At 45.7% G+C, this 24,339-nt stretch overlaps 1 protein-coding gene across 1 annotated transcript in view; it reads left to right on the top strand.

Annotated features, from left to right (window-relative positions):
* The window catches only part of CAPN5 (calpain 5), an 820,088-nt gene that overhangs the window by 716,072 nt on the left and 79,677 nt on the right, over positions 1-24,339 (top strand). Inside the window, exon 10 of the mRNA XM_069640007.1 lies at positions 10,066-10,262. Coding sequence (XP_069496108.1) covers positions 10,066-10,262 — 197 coding nt within the window. The remainder of the gene's footprint in view (positions 1-10,065; positions 10,263-24,339) is intronic.

Here is a 24,339-nt window from a genome sequence, read left to right as displayed (position 1 = left end):
GTAAGATGGCAAGGACTCCATCTGCGTGTTATTATCTGCTTTGCTTAGGTTGGAACGTAGTGTTCTGTAATTGGGAAGTAAGGAAACCTGGCAAATAGATCAGGGATAATCTGACTCCAAAATCAATTTCAGAGACAGGTCGTCCCTATGGAATTTATAGTTTCTATATCATTGCAGACCAAAACTGATTGAAATATTTATTTAGTGTTTTTATTTTTAATTAATCACTTTTTTCCCCACAGATTCTTAGCACTAGAAAAGCAGTTTGTAAGTGGGTTTCAGACAAAATGGAAGTTTCCAGTTTACACACGTTGTTGCCTCCGACAGACCACGAAAGACACGTGGAGAAGGCCAAAACCCATAAGTGAAAATTGCATTGTGTTCCAAGGTCGCAGGGAACCTCACAGGCGAACGGCAGAGTTGGGGAGGCGAGGCCAAGCCTGTGGTACTAACCTTGATTCTTGAATTGAAAATAGGAAAACAAGAAGCACACACAGCCGTTGAGTTGGCAAGCGACCGGTGTGTGTTAAAGCAAATGAAGTGGCAACATTGTATCACAAGTGAAGGCTGCACACGTGTGGATGAGACCCGAAGAAAGGCAGACCTGTGAATGAACTTTGAAATAAAAAAAGCAGCTGTGAGATCAGCGATACTAAGTAACAGCAAAAGAAAGTAGCCCATTCAAAAGTCTCTGTGAAAGGTACATTGTTTGAAGTTGTAAAGCCAACAGACAGCGAAAGCAAAGTAAGTGAAAGTAACTGTGACCTTTGAGTGGAAGTGGTCCTGCGGTGGTCTGGTAAAAGCGCCACGCACATTCAAAAGTTTTCGAACAGGGTCCGAGCCTGATTGAGGGAGACCTGAAGTACAATAAACTTGGGGAAGGGAGCCCCCCCCTTGCAAGTTTGTGTTGAACTGTGAGATGAGAGGTCTGAGCCCCGCAGAGGGGGACCTTTTGGGGAAGGGAACCCTCCTTGTAAGTTTGTGTTGAACTGTGACATGGGAGGGCTGAGCCCAGAAGAGGGGGACCTTTGTGAACTTTAGGTTGGAAATGCAATTTTGGAAAGTCAAGAAAAAAGACATGGAAGGCCAGGCGGGCCTCAATCCATGGTTTGGAACTGCTTACAGTGTTAGAAACCGAGCCAGAGTGTGTCATCCTGCCTACAGGGACAGCCTTACTCTGTGAGGTGTAACGTGAGAAGCTGGTTAAAGTGCCTTTTTTCTTTTGAAAACTGATTTTTCCTTTTGCATACATTTCTCCTTTTGCACTTTTGTATAAGGGATAGGGCAGGCATTAGGTGTTGTTAGCATAGGCCATTTTGATTTGACTGACACCACTAGGACTGTTTAGTTTATCGTTTGATGTTCGAGACTACTCCCATCTTAGTTGGGAGTTTCTGCAACCCCAACATTTTCAATAAAGGTTTTACAAGTTGTATCCATTGTGTCAGTATCATACTTGTTGATACCATGGCTTCCCTACAGAACCGATGGAAGCTTCCTGCAGGGGGTGGTATGCTGCGAGGACGCCAGGAGCAGAGGAGAAGCTTCAGTTGTTCGCAGGTACTGAAAAGACAGCCTCTGCATCGCCTGAGCCTGGAGAGAGACTGAATGGAAGAGTGGGAGCCACAAGAGGCAAAGTAGAGACGTCAAGAGGGAACAGAACGCCGAAGAGCTGCAGGCTTACTGTGCAGGAGTCCACCCTAGGGAAACAGGGATACCGGGGTATGTATTGGCAACCCTCTCAAAAGCAAACAACATTGAATGATTTATATGAGAAAGAGCGAGCAATTGAATATTACTTAGAGACAGAACAAAGAAAATATAAGAGACTGTCAAGTTTGTAAATGTATACCTATAAGAAAAGCCCTGGCAGGATAGTACACCAGGCAAACTCAAGACAGAACAGAGTAAATATTATACTATTACATCTGTAAATGTGCAGAGTGCACATATGAGGAAAGCCTTGTCAAGAGAGTACACCAGGCATATTCAAGTTGCAAGAGAAAACCCCTGCCAAGAGAGTATACCAGGCAGATCCAAATCACAAGAGCATACATATGAGAAAAGCCCTGGCAGGAGAGTATACCAGGCAGATGCAAGTTACAAGTGTGTTCATATAGGAAAGCCCTGGCGGGAGAGTATACCAGGCAGATTCAAATCACAAGAGCATACATATGAGAAAAGCCCTGGCAGGAGAGTATACCATGCAGATGCAAGCTGCAAAAGTAATCATATAATAAAGTCCTGCTAAAGAAGCATACCAGGCAAGGTCAAGTTGAACAGTGCGTACAACATATCACCTAACAAAGTCTTGGCAAGGATACAGCAGGACTGGCAAAATGCTGAGTTAAAACATATCAAACAGGAGGGAAAACCTGGCAGGAGAGTACACCAGTTATCCTATCAAGATGCAGACTAACAGCCGATTTATTTTGTATACCAATTCTGTTGTTGAGCAAGAGAAACCTAAGGAACTGATATTCCTACACAAGGAAAAAGAAACGTTTCCCTTTCACCTTAAAGTTCATTTTTAGAGTGTGAGGGCCAGAATAGTTCGTTGGACACAGGATGTTGCTTTGGACATCTTCACATTGGACAGACTGTACATTTTTTGTTTTAGGTATTTAAATACCTCATAGAGGATGGATAGAGAGGCAATTTTCAACACCCTTTTCATTTATGATAAAAGCTTACGGCCAGAACCATGATCGCCCTGTGTCCAAGTCACATTCCTGGCCCCTCACATTTTACTGTAGTTATTACTAATACCATATTCTATAACACATTTTGTAGAAATATAAGATTATGAATTGTCTCTGGAATAAAACCAGAACTAGTCAGAAGCAGACCCTGTCTTATGAAATCACTGTGCATATCATAAGGAAACAAACATGGAAAAGTACTATAGAAGATAAGCTAAACGATGATAGCAACAGGAAAAAAAACTAATGGATGTGCTGCATACCTTAAGAAGTTTGCATTGTATAAACTTGGAATGCTCTAAAAAGATTCACAAACTTCGCAGCAAAATAATGTAAATATATAGACTCTAAATTCACACAATTACTTAAAAAGATTTGAAAAACTGACACCACATTTCATTAACTATTCTCTCTTGCTCATTCCGCTGTATTTCACCAGATTAGCCAAATCTCTTAACAAGATGTATATTGTTGGACTTAAATGTGTACATAAAATGTCAATGATTTACCATTCCATTTTAGATGTTTTACTGAAATTGCCACACCCACAAATAAATCAGTTAATAAAGGTACTGTAATATTTGTGGGAGTTGTTATACCTAGTGAGATATTGACATGCATCCGATAGACAATGAATGGAATACTGGATATTCCCCAGTATATGCACAACAGCACATTGTGCATCTCAGCATTGCTGATAGGAACTCTTCAATGATAGTCTGGCTGCATTAGGTTTTGGCAGAAAACATTTTGTTTACAATTTTAAATTGAATGAATTTGGTTCTAATTTACTTCCAACATCATTAGGACTAGAAATAATTCTGGACCACGGAGCATCAGTAAACCAAGTATTTATTTGGGATTCCTATTAACTACATCTATGCCAAGTGGTTTATCTCTAAAATTAGATGATTGTGTGTTCGGTTGCAGTGAATAACCAGCTATGGCTTTAATGGCATATTGAGTGTTTTAAACTGGAAGGAAATCCAAAGCACGATGAGCACATTAAGACATTCCGTTGCCTTGATTGGGTGCTATTTTTGTTTAAACAAGGAAGTGAAAGATAGCAATCATTTACACTGTATTTAATACATTGGGCCTCATTACGTGTTTGGAGGTAGCCATGCTCTCATTACCGGCATGGCTACCTCCAAACTTGTGTCCGGGTCCTGAAAGGGAATTGCCGGGCCATTCTGACTTTTGCGGGCCCAGTAATTACCATTTTCGGGACCCAGACCCAGTACAGTACATCCCCATTCCCATTTGAGACCGCATACAGCTCAATGGGAATGGGGAGGATGCTAACAACGGACCCGTTAACCCATTAATCACGGGTCCGTTCGCATCCTGGTCTGCTCGCGGGTGCCAGAATGCATGTCTGGCCAGACCAGACGTGCATACCACCACCCGCGACCAAACTCGTAATGTGGCGGGCCCGGTATGCACGGTGCTGGTACCTTACCTGCACCATTCATACTGTGGCCGCCAGGGTCATAATGAGTTTTGAAGTTATTGATGGGGCATAGCTCTTGAAGCTAGTCGGTAATGCTATACACAAATCATGATTATTTTAGAGTAGGCTACAAGCCATTGCAAAACTGGTCACATGTTTAGAATAGATAGTTTAAGGTGTGTTCATGCTGTCCCAGACAAATAGATTGTTAAGTAATTTAAGAGTCATCATTCTTGTGACAGGGCCAGTAGCCTGATTCTGTCAAGAAGGAATGGGGACCCCTCTCAGCCTGGGGTGGAATGCCTACTAGGTTGGAAGCCAGAGCCAGTCCCACCAAGAGAGCGACGTTGGTAGCTGGGAAGTGCCCCAGTACCAGTTGTTTCTCTATGTGCCTGTGTGATTGAAAATGGTACCACTTTTAATCACCCCATACCTCTGTTACCAAATGCTGGACAATCTTTCTCTGTTTCTTCTATGGAACTACAGATACCATCAGCCCCAGCACTGTACTGAAGAGACAACGGCCCAGAAGAGCCTCTTGGTGGGTACCACGTATCGGCACTCCCCAACTGGCAGCACAACACCATGGAATTGCAGCTTGACACACTAGGTCGGGCCAAACCAAGTTACAGTGTGTCCTGAATACTGCCATTTGCTCTCCACAGCAACCACGCTCACATGCACCAGAGCCAAGAAGTAGTGTTTCAACACAAGATCAGCCACACAAGACAGAGCATCTGCCTACCAATAAGAGTTGTGGAGCGTCTCTTTAACATAAACTGCCATACCAAGGACTTGAACCCTCACACTCACTGGAAGTTTGATCATAGCGGGCCGCCATTCATGATCCGCAGCATACCCACATGGGAAATGGGCAGAGCTTAGACCTCTATATTGATGGCTGTAATATCTTCCAGGCAGGAAAGGGAGGGTAAGATTGGCCCGGGAAACAGGAACGGGAGAACCAATGGAGGCAGGAGGGGGAGAATATAGGGCACAACATAAAACTGGAACATTCGAGTTGTTCAGGTGAAGTAAGTGGAGGAGGAGGTGGTGTCGGACCAAGAGACCAGAACGAGGAAATACATTGGAAAAGGAGCGTGGAAGCAGTTTATAGAGAAGGCGAGCTATTGGCTGGTGAAAGAAAGTGATACTGTTTTGTGATTTTACATGTTAGGTGTGTGGGTGAATGCTGTAGTGGGAGAGAAGGGAGTGAACATAGGGTGATTGAGGAGAAGGTGCAGTGGGGTAGTCGTGGTGTGAAGGTGGGAGAAGTTGTAGAGTAGATGTGGGAGTAGTAGGGGCGCAGACAAGTGAACTAGTGGTGGTGGTGGGAGGAGTGAGAGTGTAGACATGGGAGCAGTAGCATGTGGGGAAGAGTATTGGGGGTATGGAGACTGGATATTAGTAGCAGAGGAGGTTAGAGTAGTAGGCAGGTAGGTGGGTGAGAGAGCTGCCATTGGAAGGACAGATGGGGAGAGCTACCATTCAATGTAGCTGTGTAGAATGTGTAATGTCAAACCTTTCACCCCCAGCATGACTTCTGCACAGTATGTTCCAAGTTCTCGTGACCTCACACAATGGGGGAAACGCCCTCCTTACTGGGCTTCTAGCTGCACACCTGGCCCCGCTCAAGGCAGCATGCCTCATTACCGGTGTCTGCAGATTCGACCGTATCTGTCCAGCACAGCGTTAAGCTTCGGTGGCTTCCACCACCTGCCAGGATCATTTTCATAGCTGCATGATAACCTACACAGTAGTCTTAAACGGAACCGCCACACTTGATAGCTAAATTCCACACCGCTGGAGGCTTTTGCATCTCACCTAACAAAACTATCAAAATGTTGAGTCCAAGCTAGCCTGTGAAGAGAAGACTTACAAGCAGTCCTCATGCCGTGCCCCAACTAGCTGGAACTCTGTCCCGGCAGAAGCTCAAAATGTCTCCACCATCCTCTAGTTCCATAAAACACAAAAAATGTCACTTTCAGAAATACCTGCTGGATAAATGAAGATCACTCTCTCGGTCCAGCAACAGTACTGAGCTACTGTATAAAATGCCAAGCCCAATGCTGGCACCCACCTGTTTTAAAGCGTTCTGCTGCTCTTGATCGAATTTCTCGCTATAAGCAGTAAATGAAACTAGGGAGAGGAGAGTAGCGAATCAGGGGGAGAGTAGACCAGCAGGGGATGGAGTAGAAAGGCGTGGAAGACCAGACAATTGCCCATAGTGATTGGAAGGCACTATCCAACGGGGTTCCTTGATAGGTGACATCTAGATGGTGCCAAGAGGAGGTCTAGATATTTGCCTTCAGCCCGACACTAATAACCTAATATCTTTTAGATAGTAGGGATTACTAGTACCAGTCTGGGGTTGAGAGAATCCTGGGCTAGGGTGGGAATGCCCATGGGTTACAGAGAGAGAGGGTCCATAGGCCCGTTGCTAAATTGGAAATAAAAACTATTGACCCTCATCTAGGGGTTGGTGTGTTCTTGAGGCCATCTGTGACATTCTATAAGTTTTAAGCCAAGTATGCAGTTTGCCAGCAATAACAAGGTGGAAAGAGAAATTGGTTTCAGCAGATCTGATTTTGGTTGGGAGTAGTAGAGATGTTTTCAACACAATTTATTTAATGATAAACCCAGATATGGTCTCTAAGCCTATCATTTGCAAGATGCTAATTCAGTGTATCACATTAGGTAATTGTATTGCATGTTATATGCAATAGGTCTGTAAAGAGGTGAAATTTAATGTTTCCTTTCCATTGCAATCCAGGTACCTAGGCAAAGTTAAAATGTAAGGATCATTATCTTCCAATGAGGGAGTATAGAGCCAAACTGCAGGTCTGTGGGACGGTGGGGTTGCCAAAGAATAGCATTTTTGTCTCACTAACCATGAACTCAATATTGTTCTGCTGCCTAATCAACTCTAGAGTGAAAGACAAAGTTAGACTTCCAGAGTTAAAAATTGGTTTCACATTTCATACAAATACTGGTTAAAGTAGCTAGTAGGAAAACCTGGTGCACTGCTCTCATTGCACAGTTCTGGCCACTGTTCATGGTAGGATTTCATAACATCCTGGAAGACTTTACGACCTGTACAATTGTATATGTAGTTTGTTATTAATTGTCCCTGTATGTCGGACAGACTACTCGCAAATTAAAGAAAAGATTGTTGTAAGACAAGAATGAGATTCGTACAATTAATACCAAATAAAGTGTGGCAAAACATTTCCATATGCAACAACACAATGTTAGTCAATATCAACCACTTGTTTTATAAATGTCCATATGCAACAACACAATGTTAGTCAATATCAACCACTTGTTTTATAAGTTTCCATATGCAACAACACAATGTTAGTCAATATCAACCACTTGTTTTATAAATTACACATCCTCGACTCAAACATTGATAACTTCAATTATTAAAACGTTTGATATTTTATATACATTTTTCACAGAGAAAGGTGCCAAATGTCTTAACGGGTCGACTAATTGCCAAATATTTTTGTGAATGAGTTTTTCCTGAATTTCCATTGGTGTGATGAAATGACTACTGTTCTGCAGGAGAACAAGGATGAGTAATGGCTAAACAGGAAACTCAGCCCTAACATTACTACATACCGAGAGTGATCCCAATCATTAAGGTAAAACGGGCAAGCCAAGAGATATATCCACTTTGCCGTTTGTATTAACATGACCAAGACATAAGCCCAAGGGCAGGCCATACTTTTAAGGGGGGACTGCAATAACATTATCAATCGAAACAACAATAGTTCAAGTCTCCCACCTAAAGGGATGGCCAATCAAGGTTCTATAAAGCATGTATCATTTAATTAAAGACACACCTTGGACTGGGCTTCTCTGCATCAAATGGGTGTCTGCATTTTTCGGCCCAATGTGGGTGTCAAGTCGGAGTGTTGGGGTTGTCTCCCACAATGCAGTGCTACTCGGTTGCAGTGAACACGCTGGGGCAGCTGGTGAAGTTGGGTCAGCAGTGATGGTAGTGTTAATGGCCTCAGGTGTGTAGAAGTGTAGACTAGTCTTGGGTGCTGAGCGGCTTAGCTTGCTCAACAGAGCTTCTAGGTATTGCAGCAGCATTCAGTGGGAGATCAAAAAAGCTGAAGACCAGGTGGTAGTGCCGAGGTGGAGACGCTGAAAGTCTTGGTGGGTCTTGGATGTGGACAGTGCAGCTTTGGCACCAGCGTCCAGTGGGCTTGACGATGGAAAGAGGTTGGAGCGTTGAGGACAAAGATGGCTTTTGTCAGTTCCCGTGCAGCAGCCTAGATGGTATTGAAGGTGCCCAAACTGGCTTTGAGCTGAGGAAGCAAGGAGAGACAGTGGTCATTTCCTTCATTCTGCAGATGCTATGTGTCCAACTGCAGGGCCTCTTGGACGAGATCTTTTTCCTCTTCACTTCCAGTCCATGGAGACTCGCTGGCTCCTGTAGCTATCACTTAACTCCAGTGAGGAGCCTGGGTACCAGTGCAGCTAGCAGAGAGTGTAGGGCTTAGTCCAACAGCAGTTTGCCCCGGGGATGTTTAGGGGACAGAGGTCGCCTCTGTCTTGTAACACCTTCCTTCCCGCTGGCAGTGGGCTTTCGAATGAACTTCTCTTCTAGTAGGGTTCAAAACAAATTCTTCTGTTCTTGAAAGTCCCAGATGAATCAAAGTAGGATTGGGACCCCTTCCATATAAAGGTAAAAGGTCATTCCAAATTGAATAAAAGCAAGCCTGCTTTAAGGGTTCCAATCCATATTGAGTTGACAAGTGACTTATGTTCTTGCATCATAGCCTAAGTGTTCTGCTCTGCAGGAATGAAGGAGGCGCGAAGAAAAGAGAAACCCACAGAAAACCAAGATCTAGGAACCCTTCCTCCAGCCCCTTCTACTTTTTCTGACTATTCTATTTCTTCCCCTTCCCAAGTCTGCCCCTTCAAAGGCCCTGGAATGCAACACCCTGGTATGAGGCTAGCTTTTTTGTTATGGGTATGCCTCTTTGAATCATGGTTCCCAGAAGCCCACCTTCTGGGGGGGGTTTCTGGGCTGGATAGAGGTGTTATCCAAACTCCCGAAGGATTAAAAATAAAATCTTCACTGCCTATTGTCCTGCTTGCTAAGCAAGAGACAGACATTCAGACTACCAATCCCCATAGCCTTTCCATAGCAGGCCTGAGTTCACAAGGTTGACATGAGTAGGATACAAATCCGATGTTGCTTCTATAATTATTTGTATGATCAGTCACCATACATAAAAACAGGTATGACTTATTCTATGAGAGATTATCTTGCCACCAAGCGGATATTCTGCACAGTTATGGTTTTGTATAAGGGGTGCTTATTTAAATGCAATCCCTGACAGCAGTGAATTTCGTGTCAGTCTGTCAAACGGAGCACATGCAACCTTTCAACTTGCACTGTGCCACTGACAAGCAGGTGCTGCAGATCAGCAGGGGACATGTGTTCACTATGCTTTTGGCATGGAACTTTTTTTGGGGGGATGGTCTGTTTAGCATGAATAATCTGCATCATTTTATTATGAATACAAATAAAAATAAAGCCATGGCTTCTACACCCTTACCTGATGGCATGCCTTCACAATTGGTGAAAGCAGTCCTCTGCATGGTTTCCGTTATAATTCCACTTCATGCAAGCTGTAGTCTTCTTTATTTACACCATACAACACCTTGAATGACATCCGGTTCCACGTAGCACCTTTGTACATGCGCAGAATTGTAATTTTGTTGAACTCACAAGCTTGCCCCAGATGAGGAAATGATTATCTTGTTTTTTTTCCCCTCTAAGAATGTTCTTTAGTATATTTAAGTGTGTGACTGAGGTTGCAGAGAAGGATCACCTGTGGTTTGTTAGTGATGCACGGGGTCCTGAGCCTATCGCTGGTGTCTGCACAGGTGGAGCTGAATCGGCGGTACAGGATGCACACTGTCCAGGTGAAGGTGGCCAGCTCCATATTCATCAACTCCAGGAGTGTATTTCTGAAGACTGAATTGAAAGAAGGCCGCTATGTCATCATTCCAACCACCTTCGATCCAGGGAATTTGGGGGAGTTCCTTCTCCGAGTGTTCACCGACGTGCCTTCAGACTGCAGGTAAGGGGTTTCCATGGCTTCATTTCTGATGCGCGGTTCTTTTTTTCCATCATAGCACCTTACGCCAAAGCGCTATAGATTTATATTGAATCGCAAATTGCACCTGTGTCCTGTTGACCTAAAAGGGTATTGTTCTCTTGCAACAACCCGATTGTGGTGCATAGTGTACTCCATTGATTAACAGAATTGTGGTTTGTGAACCTTGTTAGGTATAAGGAGTAGCAGTAGTTGCAGGCCGGCCTTTTTCAACTGCTAGGGTCAATCACCCACATCTAATGGACACGATATACTCCAAATTAGCATACTGTTACTGCCACGTGTAATATTTTCCCATTGCATTTCAGTGTAATGGCCCAAAATGTCGCCCTCACAATTACGACGGCCGAAAATGTGACCTTTTTTTTAGCCCCCCCCTTACCCCATATATATATGTGGGGGGTATGTAATATAATGTTAATATAGGGAGGTGCAGGGGTCTCCCCCGCATATGTATGTGGTGTAAGGGGGGTGTTGGGGAGAAGCTGGACCCCCACCAGGGCAGTGGGGGGCCAGCAGCCATACCCTCACCAGCTATGGGAGACCCCAACACCTCCCATATGGCCCCCAGAAATGCAACAGAGTCCCAAGCAGGCAGCAGCATGTTCCAAACTGCGTTTATTTCTGGGCAGCAAAAAAGAAAAAAAACACGCAGAGCATCGTGCAGATCGAGAGTTCAGGCGCCGTCTCCCCCGGGGCTGGCTTGCAAGCCAGCTTTATAATCACACTGCAGGCTGACCTCACAGAATTGGATCAGTTCCCAGAAACCTAGCTCCTCCTGCTATTGGCTGCTAAGTGATAGGTTACCTATGTAGCCCTTATAGAGAGCCTGACAATTGGATGTTAGCCTTTTGCGTCAGTGGGTTGGTTTAGCTGTGCCAGCCCCCATTACCTAATTCTAACTTGTTACATTATGACTTTGTTCCCATAACTTTTTAGCTGAAGCAAGCAGTTTGCACTTGAGCTCTGAGCGCTGATTGGCTGGGCTGAGCCATTCTTGTTACAATTATGTTTCAAATGTTGTGCGAGTCCTTGAGAAAATGTCTTTCTTTCCCAGAAAGAAAAAAAAACACACTGGGTTGCCGTGGTTTATTCGCATTTGTGGAGAATTAAAAATGTTTGTCTGCAGAAAGCAATCTTATCTTGAATGTGCGACCTTGGCAGCTCGGGGGTTTTGCGAGGAACATTGCAGCCAGTGTTCAGTGATAGAAATGAACTTGGCTGTAATTTTCCTGAAACACGGCTTTACACTGTGCAATTAGACCATGTTAATTCATATAGGCATTTGCAAGCCTTTAAACAGGGATTTTTGTGTTTGTAGATTCTGATATTGCAGCATTGATTCTAATGTAGCATGGAAGTTGCACTGTTGGTGAAGTGGGTGTGTTTCAGCATATTTGTCACCCATGGGTGCGCTGGGGCCTGGTTCAAATGATAAGTGCGCTCCTTGTTCTTCCTGCTGTTCTTCTGTATATGCGCCTGGGGTGAGGGGGCATGGGTTTGATCTCGATTTCCCCTCTTCAGTGGCTTACTTTTTTTTCTTCTTTTTTAAAAGTCGCATTTTCGGCCGTTGTAATAATAGTGGTCGCAATAATCACATAGATCCCATTTCGGCATATTTTTCTGTACTTGGCGTGCCTGCGTACCGCCCCTTTTACATGAGGCTGCTATACCCAGAACATTACAATGGACATTAGCAGGGATGGGCCTTCTGCTGTGGTTTTTTGCGCTGTTGGTCTGTTTGCATCAAGTGCCATTGACCGCATCATGCTACAAGGAGGGAACACCTGCGCTGCGCTTTTACCTTATGAGTCCTTAAAGTAAGATTTTGTATTTTTCTTTCTTTTTATACATTGGAATGGATCATACTGTAAGATATGCTAATCGAGAAATTCTTTGATTTGTTTTATTCATTTGCATTCTACGGTTTAGAGGGCTTGATTCATGGTGTGGATTCTACGCAGTGGAGTAACTTTGCTGAAAATGTTGGGGGGGGCATGACATCTGACGAAAAGGTGCCCCAGCCAAATGAATGGGGACAAAATGGTGTGCCATGAAAGTTGGGGGGGGGGCAAACACCCCTGTCACCCCCCTAAAATTAAGCCCATGATTCTACGACTTAAAGTCCCAGAATACATAGAAAAAGAGCAGGACTAGAAAAGCATCTCCAAAATGGAATGGGGCATGTTGGGATAAATGGAAATAGTGCACCTCAATCATAGCTCTTTTATACATGCCCGTGTAGCATGAATATCGGGGAGTGTTTATGCCTTTCTACCTGAAAAGTCTGATAAGTAATTTCAGCTAACAAGCCACATATGTCACAGCACCACCCAGGAGCCATCTCTGGAAGTTCACTTGCTGTTCACAGACCACGGAAAATGCATTGTGGGTATGCAAGGTAGCACATAAGCACGCTTTCTGCTGCATAAAATGTAGTGTTTTATAGGGCAGCACCATTTTGTACAGACCTTTTGCAACCCAAGCCGGACACCTCTCAGATATGAGAGCAAAACTATGTATAAAATAGTGCTGCCCTATAAGACAAAACCAATTTTCTGGAGCAAAAAGCATGCTTTTGAGAATGTGCTCAGCGTCTCAGATCTGGAGATGAACTTCGAAATATAGATATAATATATATCTTTTTTTAAACATACTTTACTTACGCAACTTGCACTTCAGATCTTCAAGCCCCATTCGCAGTGATGTTCGTAGGCAGTTTTAGCCCCAGGCCTTGAAAGAACTTCCAACGCATTGGTTTGCCATTGTTGTAGTTGGAGCCACATAGACAATTGCTTTGTGATTTACTTTTGGATGAGCAACCGCAAATGGTGTTCAGAATCAATAGTCATTCGAGAGTCTGTAATTTGTTCGTTTTACTTTTTTAATGGGCCGCCCCTTAGTAATGGTCCCAAGACGCAGCAAGTGAAGGTCTCTGTCCCTGCAAAGGGATAGATAGTTATTGTTCAGGGAGCTGTTGCTTCTCCCAATCTTCAGTTTAATGTGGGTTCTCTTCTGTTGCTGCCCGGAAGCCTGGGCCATTATCTGGCCGGTTCTACGTTATTTCGCCGCAGTATTTTTTTCATCGCGGGTTTTTTCATCGCCGTTTTTTTTTTTAAAAAGTCGTTTTTTGTTTTTTTTTTGGTGAGGGGGTTACCCCCCTTTTTTTTATTCCCTTACACCCACAACCATATATTAGATTTTTTAACCCCCCCAAAAAAAAAAGATGAGTTTTTTTCGAAATAAAAACGGCGATGAAAAAACACGTGATGAAAAATGCCGCGGTGAAATGCGTGTATACCATCTGGCCATGGGGAGGCATAGACGATCTTATGCCCGCTCCCTCATGCTTTCAAGGGCAGCCTATTCCTTTTCCATCTCTTGCCGCATCCCCTTCTGAGGGCCTCGGGAGGATTCTAGTCGTGCAAAAATAAAAAAATAAACCAGCTTGATTATGAACCCACAGGGGGACCCACAACCTACTCTGTACCAGTCTGGCTACCTGGTGCATCTAGTGCAAAATTCTAGGCATCGGGGCATCTGGAACCTATGCATTGTTTATAGTGCTAAGAGGTGGATGGTATGTACATTTTCTATAGCCAGTTTCCGGCATCCAAGAATTATCCAGGATACTGTACTGGGCTATCTCGGCACTCGGCTCCTTCCGCAGCCCCCATGCTCTCTTTGCATTCGCTATTTAATTGTTTTTCTGAACTTCATGTAGTCGCATTTTTACCTGGAAATGCTTTGATAAGCAGCCTCACCTTTGTGCCCATCCACCTGCTTCTAGAAACCCAATACCCATCCATAGCTCTCGCATCTGTGCGTCCTCTCAAAAACGTATCCCCTTAGAGGGATCATTTTGGGCACTCATTATTTTTGCAACAGCATTACCCAGAGTAGTACAGGAATGGTACAAAGACACTCTAGGTCTGGAAGCTCCAACTCTGGAGCGCGAGTTCTGAACATACCAGGTTTTCAGGATAACCATTCATTATTTAAATGACTTCCATATATGCTCAGCTTACAAAGAGGATTGGACTCGCTGCTCTAGATCATCCACCACCTGTCATAATTACATTCTACCAGAGGGGACAAAGCACAGACTCCCTCCCTGCTCCGCAAGCGCACCCACCCGCCCCTTGCCTGCAGGTGAACCCACCCCTCGCATGCAGGTGCACTTAACCAGACATGCCCACCCCTTCACACAGGCACACCTGCAGACACATACCCCTGCAATCCCCCCCCCACACACACACACAAACACCACACACCCCTGCCCCAACAGCCCCACCCACACACCCCTACCCAGACCCCCCCCAAAACACCCCCTCACACATGCACATGCCCACCCTCACACACACCCACACCCAGACACACCCACTCATCCCCACACACAACCATTCCCTCACACCCCATCCCACACCCCCATCCCCTCACACACGCACCCCTATCCCCTCACACACGCACCCCTATCCCCTCACACACGCACCCCTATCCCCTCACACACGCACCCCTATCCCCTCACACACGCACCCCTATCCCCTCACACACGCACCCCTATCCCCTCACACACACCCCTATCCCCTCACACACCCATATCCCCTCACCCACACCCATCCCCTCACACACACACACCCATCCCCTCACACACACACCCATCCCCTCACACACACACCCATCCCCTCACACAGACACACCCATCCCCTCACACAGACACACCCATCCCCTCACACACGCGCCCATCCCCTCACACACGTGCCCATCCGCTCACACACCCCATCCCCTCACACACCCCATCCCCTCACACACCCCATCCCCTCACACACCCCATCCCCTCACACACCCCATCCCCTCACACACACATATCCCCTCACACACACATATCCCCTCACACACACCTATATCCCCTCACACACACCTATATCCCCTCACACACACACCCATATCCCCTCACACACACACACCCATATCCCCTCACACACACACACCCATATCCCCTCACACACACACACACACCCATATCCCCTCACACACACACACCCATATCCCCTCACACCCACCCATATCCCCTCACACCCACCCATATCCCCTCACACCCACCCATATCCCCTCACACCCACCCATATCCCCACACACCCACCCATATCCCCACACACACACCCATCCCCTCACACACACCCATCCCCTCACACACACCCATCCCCTCACACACACACCCATCCCCTCACACACACACCCATCCCCTCACACACACACCCATCCCCTCGCACACACACCCATCCCCTCGCACACACACCCATCCCCTCGCACGCACACACCCCATCCCCTCGCACGCACACACCCCCATCCCCTCACACGCACACACCCCCATCCCCTCACACGCACACACCCCCATCCCCTCACACGCACACACCCCCATCCCCTCACACGCACACACCCCCATCCCCTCACACGCACACCCCATCCCCTCACACGCACACACCCCATCCCCTCACACACCCCGATCCCCTCACACACCCCCATCCCCTCACGCACCCCATCCCCTCACACACTCCCCCATCCCCTCACACACTCCCCCATCCCCTCACACACTCCCCCATCCCCTCACACACTCCCCCATCCCCTCACACACTCCCCCATCCCCTCACACACACCCCCATCCCCTCACACACACACCCATCCCCTCACACACCCCCATCCCCTCACACACACCCCCATCCCCTCACACACACCCCCATCCCCTCACACACACCCCCATCCCCTCACACACACCCCATCCCCCCACACACCCCATCCCCTCACACACACCCCCATCCCCTCACAAACACCCCATCCCCCCACTCCCCCATCCCCCCACTCCCCCATCCTCCCACACCCCCATCCCCCCACACACCCCCATCCCCCCACACACGCATCCACACACACATGCATCCACACACACACACGCATCCACACACACACATGCATCCACACACGCCCATCCACACACCCATCCCCTCACATACCCATCCCCTCACACCCATCCCCACTCACACAAACGCACCCACCCCCTCACACAGACACACACGTCCTCACACACACACCCATCCCCTAACCCCGCCCCACACTTGCACGCACAGCCCCACACTTGCCCATCCAGCCCCAGACCTGCCCGCAAAGACCCAGACCTGCCCGCAAAGCCCCAGACCTGCATGCACAGCCACACACCAACCCACACACATACACCCAAAGATATCCCAGAGGGATATGTCAGTCATGTGAGAAAGAAAGAGAAGTACAAGAACCCTGAACAAAGGGGTTGAGGGCCAATTGCCAATGGAAGAGACACTTATTCGAATTACAAATTGTACAGTGAAGATTAATTTGGAGAAAGAAACCAGGGGAAAGTGTCTTTTCCACCAGATACAAGGAAAGTCTATTTTTGTGATGAAGGGGGGTCTTGTCACGACTGTGCCGCTGGAGCATCAGTTGGCACCCGTTGTGGACTATATGGTACCTTCCCGGCAATACCTATTAAAATGTCTGTCTTTACTTTCCGTTTGCAAGACTTTAGAACTTCCGTATTTAATTTCACAAATTATATGATATTATAGTTTATTCATATAGCGCCTATGCACGTGTTTCAAAGCACTTTAATTGTCCCATAATGCACCTTGTGGGAGTTCCCATTCCCTGGCTATTCCTATGCAGCAGTCTTAGAACTACAATCCCCTGAAACTTTCAAGATCAGTGCTGCTTTCACTTTGCCACGATCGGCGAGGGAGAAGGCCAATTACCTTCAGATGTGCTGCTCTAGATGTTGCTAATTGGCCTGCTTCAGCACAGGGCAGGTCAGCATTTAAGCAGCTGCCTGCAGGAGCACAAGTCTCTTGCATTGAGCTCACTTCCAGCCCTTTGTTGCTTTGATCCTTGGATTTCTGCCGTGTTCTGTTTCCAGAACCTGCTCCTGTTCCAGAGCCCTGTACTCCCTGCCTTGCAGCCCTGCACATCTGTGCTTCCTACACTGCAGCCCTGCTCCCCTGCTTTTAGTCCTCTGTCCCCTGTCTACAGCCCTTTGCTCTCTAACATAATTATCTTGTTCCCTGCATGCAGTTCCTTGTTCTGTGCCCATTGGCCGTGTTACCTGGCTTTAGCTTCCTTGATTCTTCAGTCCTGCCATTGTTATCCCACTTCAGAGTTACAGTTCCTTGTTTTCTCTCTGCAGGCCTACTTTTGTTATTCCAGTCCAGAGTTACTGTTCCTTGTTACCAATCTGTAGTTTCCAGTCTCCTTACCCCTGTACTTAGCTTCTAGTTTTCTTGCTTTTCTTCTTTCTTCCAGTTCTCTGTCCTGAGCCTTGCTCATTCTGACTTCATTTTGCCCTGGATATTTCTGTTAAAGTTTTTGTCTTACCTTGTGCCATCTGTAATTCATTCCTTTGCTCATAGCCTGCTGGAAACCCAGAAGCCAAACTATCTCTGCCCTTTTCCTTTGTTGCGTTTCAGTATGGTACCTTGTGTCATTGTTAATGATGTGCTGATTCCTGTTTAAGGAGACAGTCATTGTTCAGTTCCTACTGGACCCGTACAGGCTTCAGTCCTGTAAGTACTGTTTCCCTGTTCGTGCCTTAGGGTCTGGTCCAGATACAGAGACCTACTGCTGCTCCTTTCCATGAACATTCAGAGTGGGGCCCTGTAATAGTAAACTGCTCAGAAGGCTGGAGTTTCCCTGGTTCTGTGGGGAAACTCTTTCCCCCATTCTGCGTACGCCCCAAGAGGGAATCTAATATGTTTGTTTAACTTGTACTCCCTGTTCTGTTCACTGCCTTTGTTGCCTATCCTTTCTTGTCTGCAGGATTCCTTGCACTCCTGCTTCTTGTGTACTTTTCTCCCTTTGGCTTTGTGGGCACATCACTACCCACAAGCCCCTTTGAGAGGTCTACATGTAATTCTGGAAGGAGAGTGAACAAGAGTTAACATTACATTTGTGAATCGAAGAGAAGAGGAAGAGACTCCCCTTGATACTTGGAAATTGTGTTTAAAGAATCAGTTATTGAATATTTTTGATCAAGAACTGAACACGAAATCCAGAATGAGAGAAGTCTTCTTTTGGATTAAATGAATGCCCAGTTTTCCTTAGATGAGTGTAAGGGACGGAAATAGTTTCGGACACAGGACGGTGCACACTTTATGCTACAAGGCATCCTGAAAGTCATTAGTGTTTTTGTTGAGGTAGGGCAGCCCCTCATAGTAATAGGGCAAGATAGGTTTTTTCTTTTCTTTACGTTTATAGTAAAAGTCTTTGCCAACAACCATGCCACCACTGTGTCAGACTCCTACTTTTGCACGCTTGTATATGGCGTCATAGGTGGGATGCTGATCCACTTGATAAATTGTGGTGGACCCCAAAACATTGTGTTCCTTTTATCCCCCCCCCCAAATGCTAATAATTAAGGAGTCAGAAGAGATTCAGTTGTTAAGGCCCCCTACAGAACCCATTTATACATTTAAACAATTACTCCTTACCAAAATAAAAATTCCAATATCCCAACAAAAACTTATTTTCATAGGAAGACCATTAGTGGACAGAGCACAACTATCCCATTATTCATTCGGGCCGAATCAGAAATTAAATCTTGTTAACACCACTAACAATCTCCCATCACTAACAGGCCTTGGGATAAAACCAATTTAAAAAAAATCCCCACAAATAATTTCTATGGCACTTGTACTAACCCTACCTTGTCCGATATTTTGTGATCAGATTCTGATGGAAATTCTACAAAAACAAGAGATCTCGAGCAGAATCCTGTAAACCCCTAGAAACTGAAGTTTACTTACAGGTTTGAAGAGGAAATTATTCATTTTGGAACCCCTCCACCCCCAAGTTTTCTTCTTCAAACGTACTACTCCTAAAGAGTCCCATCGAAGCATCTTCAACCACAGACCTAGTGCTCTCCCAGGAACCAGTCCCAATCCAAACCATGAGTATCTTAGAGGTTCTCTTGGAACATCTCGTGACCCATCAGGTAGAAGCAGAGGCCAGGTTCCAGGAGGGTATTGCCAGGGTAGTAGCAGCCCACCAAAGACCCACCCTCCCACATGGTGTCTTACAGCATTACAAGGAAGGGGAAGATTTGGGAAACTTTTTCTTGAACTTTGAATGTCTGGCCCAACAGTTACATTGGGATGAACTAAAACCCTGCTACCTAGCACCCCTGTTAAAAGGGGGCGCACAGTCATCCTACCAGACTCTCAATCCTTTGGCACTTCATTTGATGAGATCAAACAGAGATTGTTACTCAGAGTGGGACAGACTGAACATTTTTACAGGAATGTGTGTCTGGAAAGTGGAGTTGGGGGCCGGGATTCAAACACCTTGTCACTATGGCTAGGGAAGAAAACCCTCCAGGGGTTGTTGGAAGCCTTTGCCCTGGAGCAAATTACTAATAGCTTACCTCCATCAGAGACCATTTTGCAAATGAGCAAACCTACACTGGTGGTAGCAATAGAAACCACCCAAAATCATACCGAGCCCAATAAACATCTTAGGCTTTTACAAAAGTTAGACAATGGGAGAAAGGAGATAAAAGCAACACCCTGAAGTTCTTTTTATCCCGAAACAAAGATCCTGGTTAGAGAAAAGATTAGTGAGGGTTTACCAAAAGGGAGCAAAATGGGAACTCGAGAATCAGAGAGGGAAGAAAGAAGACAACATATAACAAAAGATAGGGAAACATTAAAACTTGAAGAAACTAGAATCCCCATAGTTTCCCCAATTACTTGTTTCTCTTGTAGAGAAAAAGGATGTTTAGCTAGTCAATGTCCCTTCAATAAGAAAGATGAACCTATGGAAATAAGTTGTATGACAAGAGGACAATGGGATGATACAGGGTACCAAATTGACCCGACATTGAAACCACCAGCAATTCCTTCTGTCAGACCACTCCTTTTATATCTTGCAAACCTGTCACATTTAATGGCGTCCGAGTATCGGCTCTGGTGATATAGGGAGCCAGCAGATAGCTGTAGGGGTGATTTGGTCGACGTAAGCGAATTAAAACACGGTAAACCCATTAGGATTACCTGTGTACATGGAGACCAGGAGGCTTATCATAGAACGCCCACCCTTATTAAGATCAGGGGCCAAGAGACCTTAATAAATTCGGCAGTCAGTCCAGGACTACCGGAAGAGACCATCATTGGAGCAGACTTCCCAAGGTTTGGGGAAATTATGGAGAAAATTAGTATTTATTTATTGTGTGTTTTAGTACATAAACTGAACTTTTCACACATTAAGAAAACACCAGATTACATGATCACAAATTAGTACAAGCAATTATTAAAACTATTTTTTATTTCTTTTTTAAAACAACATCCAAACATTCTAAAAACCTTTGAGATAAAGCAATTTCATTTGTTTAATATTCTGATCCATAAATCCTCATCTGTTGAACTGAAAAACAGTTCTGTTTTTTCCCTCCTAAAAGAAATCAAGTCAGGGCAATTCACACAAAGATATTTTAGGGTCTGATCCTCTAGAGCACAGTATCAACATAGTCTCATTCCCCTTGGCACCTTCCTCCTTATCCCCAACGCCTCCATAGTAGGGAGCAGATTTAACTTCAAGCTCAACATTTGGAACCTAAAGTCTCTGGATGGATAATTCTTCAAATAAGGGGCTAGAACATTCGTTTTCTATCGACCAAGCAAAGTGATCATTAAAGCATTGCTATTCCTGAAAATCAGCCCTCAGCTGTATCCAAGCATATCTATATAGTGTTTGTTTCACTTTGTTAGGGTTCAGAGACAGTTCCTGTATTCAGGATTCAATTTTTGAGAGGGACTACGTGCACCATTGCATCCAGTTTGCAAGAGCCCTAGAATTTCCCTTTACTCTAATTCTACTCCCAGAATGGAGGGCCTCCAAGATCCCAATTAAGGGTTAGGGTCATCCATTATCATTCAAGCTCTTCCAAAGAATTGCCCTATTTACATGGTCAAAGGCTTTACTTGCATCAAGGAAGGCCAGAAAAAACACCCCCACCCCCGTTATTTAGCTTGCCCGGATAGGAAACCCAATACAAAGCTCTTTAAAGATGTCCCCACTCCCTTCTTGAAGCCTGCCTGACATGGATCCAAGCAATTAGCACCCCCATTATGGAGTTCTTTCAAAATCATCTTGCCAAAAATCTTGTTTGAGGCATCCAATAACGAAATTAGCCTGTAATGCAGAGGGGATAATCTATCCTCACACTTAAAAATCAAAACAATCGAAGCTGCACTCCAGGGCTCTGGAAGCTCTCTTTTTTTATCAAAATGTTCTCAAACAAATGGGTCAATAGTTGAGCCTATACCAAGACATTCGATTTGAAAGTCAAATTAGACAGACCATCAGGGCCCGCATTTATTTGTCTTTTTACTTCTCTTTATTAAGAGAGCAATGTCATGTATGTCCCAACAGAGTGCCCCCCGCCAACTAACATGCGAAAAGTGATTACAACCATTCAGCCCTGTCTTTAGCTAGACATCCGGGAAGTGCTTCACCCAAACTTTTTCCGGTATTGCCTGAGTCTGCAAGAACTGATCTATCCCCCTTGGTTTTATTAGCTGCCAAAGCCTAGTGGTGACAAATCCCACACTCTAGCTCCTGTCAAACCATTTGGCCCCTATCACGAGCTTCCCTTGGCGTTTTCTTCCTGTTTGGATCTTGATACCAGGAATCCTCCAGGCATTCAGCATTACAATCCCCCAAGACAATGACTGACGCTCCCTCCTCCGAGATTTCCCCCAGAAGGAGAAGGCCGTCAAAGCTTCCATCTTAGAGGCCACTGGGTTAAGATATACGTTAACCAGCAAACACTTGCTAGTCACCCCCGCACCCTGGACAGACCATTCCATAGGGTTGCAAGCATATCCTTTCTGCCCCAGTCAATTTTTCGCACAGCGATGTGCTGATTATGCCTGAAGGCTGTTATAATACCACCAAACGGAGGTCCCATTACGCCTCGCTGTGCTTCTTCTGTGCTCTTGATCCGCTCTTGTGAGGGCTGTACCCTTATCAACCTCCATCCTTAGTTTTGATACACATTTCTGTGATTCCCCTGTTATTCAGTTTAGGAGGGAGCTTACCGTTTTTAGGCTTTTTCTGGACAGCACACTTTTCTTTAGGTTGTGGGCCTCTAACGGGGGGCTGCACCTCAATAAAGCTGTTAACAAAATTGCCTGAGCATCCTCAGAACCCATCCCCAAAATAGATACTGGCAGCAAGGGCACCTCTTTCGGAGCCAAGACTTGGCCACTTCCCGAATCAAGGAGTTGTTCCAATATTGGAAAAGACAATTCATCAACCACTGTTGTTGTATCTCCCTTGCTCCTGGCCAGGCCCTCCCCCTGAGCTGTTGGGCACCCAGGGGAGGAACGGATTTAATCTACCTCTTGAAATCCCATCCCTCCCTGATTATTCAAGTGTGTCCCCAAACCACCACACATGCATTTCATCGGGAGAGTCGAACAAGAGGCATCCGATCTGCTTGGATCCATGAAGACGGCTGATAAAGCATGATTTAAGTTGAGCCCTGCACACAGGCTGGAGACTTGGGAAGAGCTCACTGGTTTGTCTTAAAGTCTAAAGAAAGTCATACACGCTTCCCCAGCTCGTGTGAAATGGCAGGAGCCAATATAGACACATCTGAAACCAAGTCCATTCCCTGCCCCACCTCCCCAGGCACAATATTGTTTGTTTACCTCAATTCTGGACAAGGCTTGGTTAAGATTTCCTGTTGTTACCATGAGCGAATTCCCAAATTCTTGGGGTAACGCATCCAGTTGTCCCTCCCCTAAGGCTGCAAGACCAGAAGTGACCAACAACCACGCAGCCAAACCATCCACAAGTGGAGGCATAGCGAAACCCAGTCTTAAATTAGAGGAAGAAGTTGTTGGTTGGAAGGCTTATGTCCTCCCCTTCAGGTCTCACGGGGACCATGTCCATGTTTGGCACCAGCGAAGGATGTTCTGCCACAGACCCCATGCTTCTCAAAATAGTCACCATTATTTAAAGCGCTTGTAAAGCTCCTTCTGGCCTACCACTTGGATAAGTCTGTTAACAGGACTGTAATTATGGTCAGTTTCGGGGTAATGAGGGCCTAAGCGTAGCCTAGATTTGGAGGCATCTCCTTGCAGTCAGTCTTTCAGAGAATTAAAAAGCTGTTTTAAGGAGTTTTCCCAAGTGGTGCATGCAGCCGGTGTGTACAGGAAGCCAATGATCAGGCATGTTCAGATAGTTAACCAAAATAACAACTAGAATAACAGGTAGGCAACACACTGGCACCTCGCCCTCTCTGTCCTTACTTGCTGTAGGCCGTGAGACTTTGCACAACATTGCACCTCAGTCACTTCTCCCCAGCCCAGTCGTGAAGCAGGGGTTCAAAGGCCTTAAAACCCGCAGTCACCCCAGGCCACATGCTAATTTACATGCAGTAACCAGTAATTTCTCCAGCAGTCTGCAGTGGGCAGGAACAAGGATTTTGCAGAGCAAAGTAAGCTACCTCTGATTGCTGAGGCATACTCAAAGTCTTTCAAGGATCGGATCTGCAACTATTTTGCTGCACCAAAGGCTCCTCCTACTCCTCCAGCGACCACTTCTGCCCATTTCTCATCCGCGCCGGACTACAGTTAATATAGGAACACCAGTAGAGTCCAGGTACACTGGCTCCCTATCCGGGAAATAATTATCTTCAAGATCCTAACCATCACCCACAGATGTATCTCCAAGTCAGCGCTGATATACCTGTCCCAAAGATTCTCCAAATTGCATTCAACCATGCCCGTCAGAACACCTTACACACAAAGACTAGTTCAACCGACATTCAAACGTGCCAAAGCAGGTAGCTCAATCTTCCCAGTTATTGCAGCTAAGCAATGGAACTCCCTCCCACTCAATCGCAGATCAGTAGGCTTCTATTGGGCTTTCCGCAAAGCCCTTAAAACCTGGCCCTTCAATGAACCCGCCAGATTTTGGCATCACACCACTTCCGGACCATTGTAGCAATATTATGCTC

Source organism: Ambystoma mexicanum, chromosome 7q, assembly GCF_040938575.1.
Source record: "Ambystoma mexicanum isolate Mex_15411 chromosome 7q, UKY_AmexF1_1, whole genome shotgun sequence".
NCBI lineage: Eukaryota > Metazoa > Chordata > Amphibia > Caudata > Ambystomatidae > Ambystoma > Ambystoma mexicanum.
Note: the sequence above shows the minus strand (reverse complement) of the source record. Positions and strands in the feature narration are given on the sequence as shown.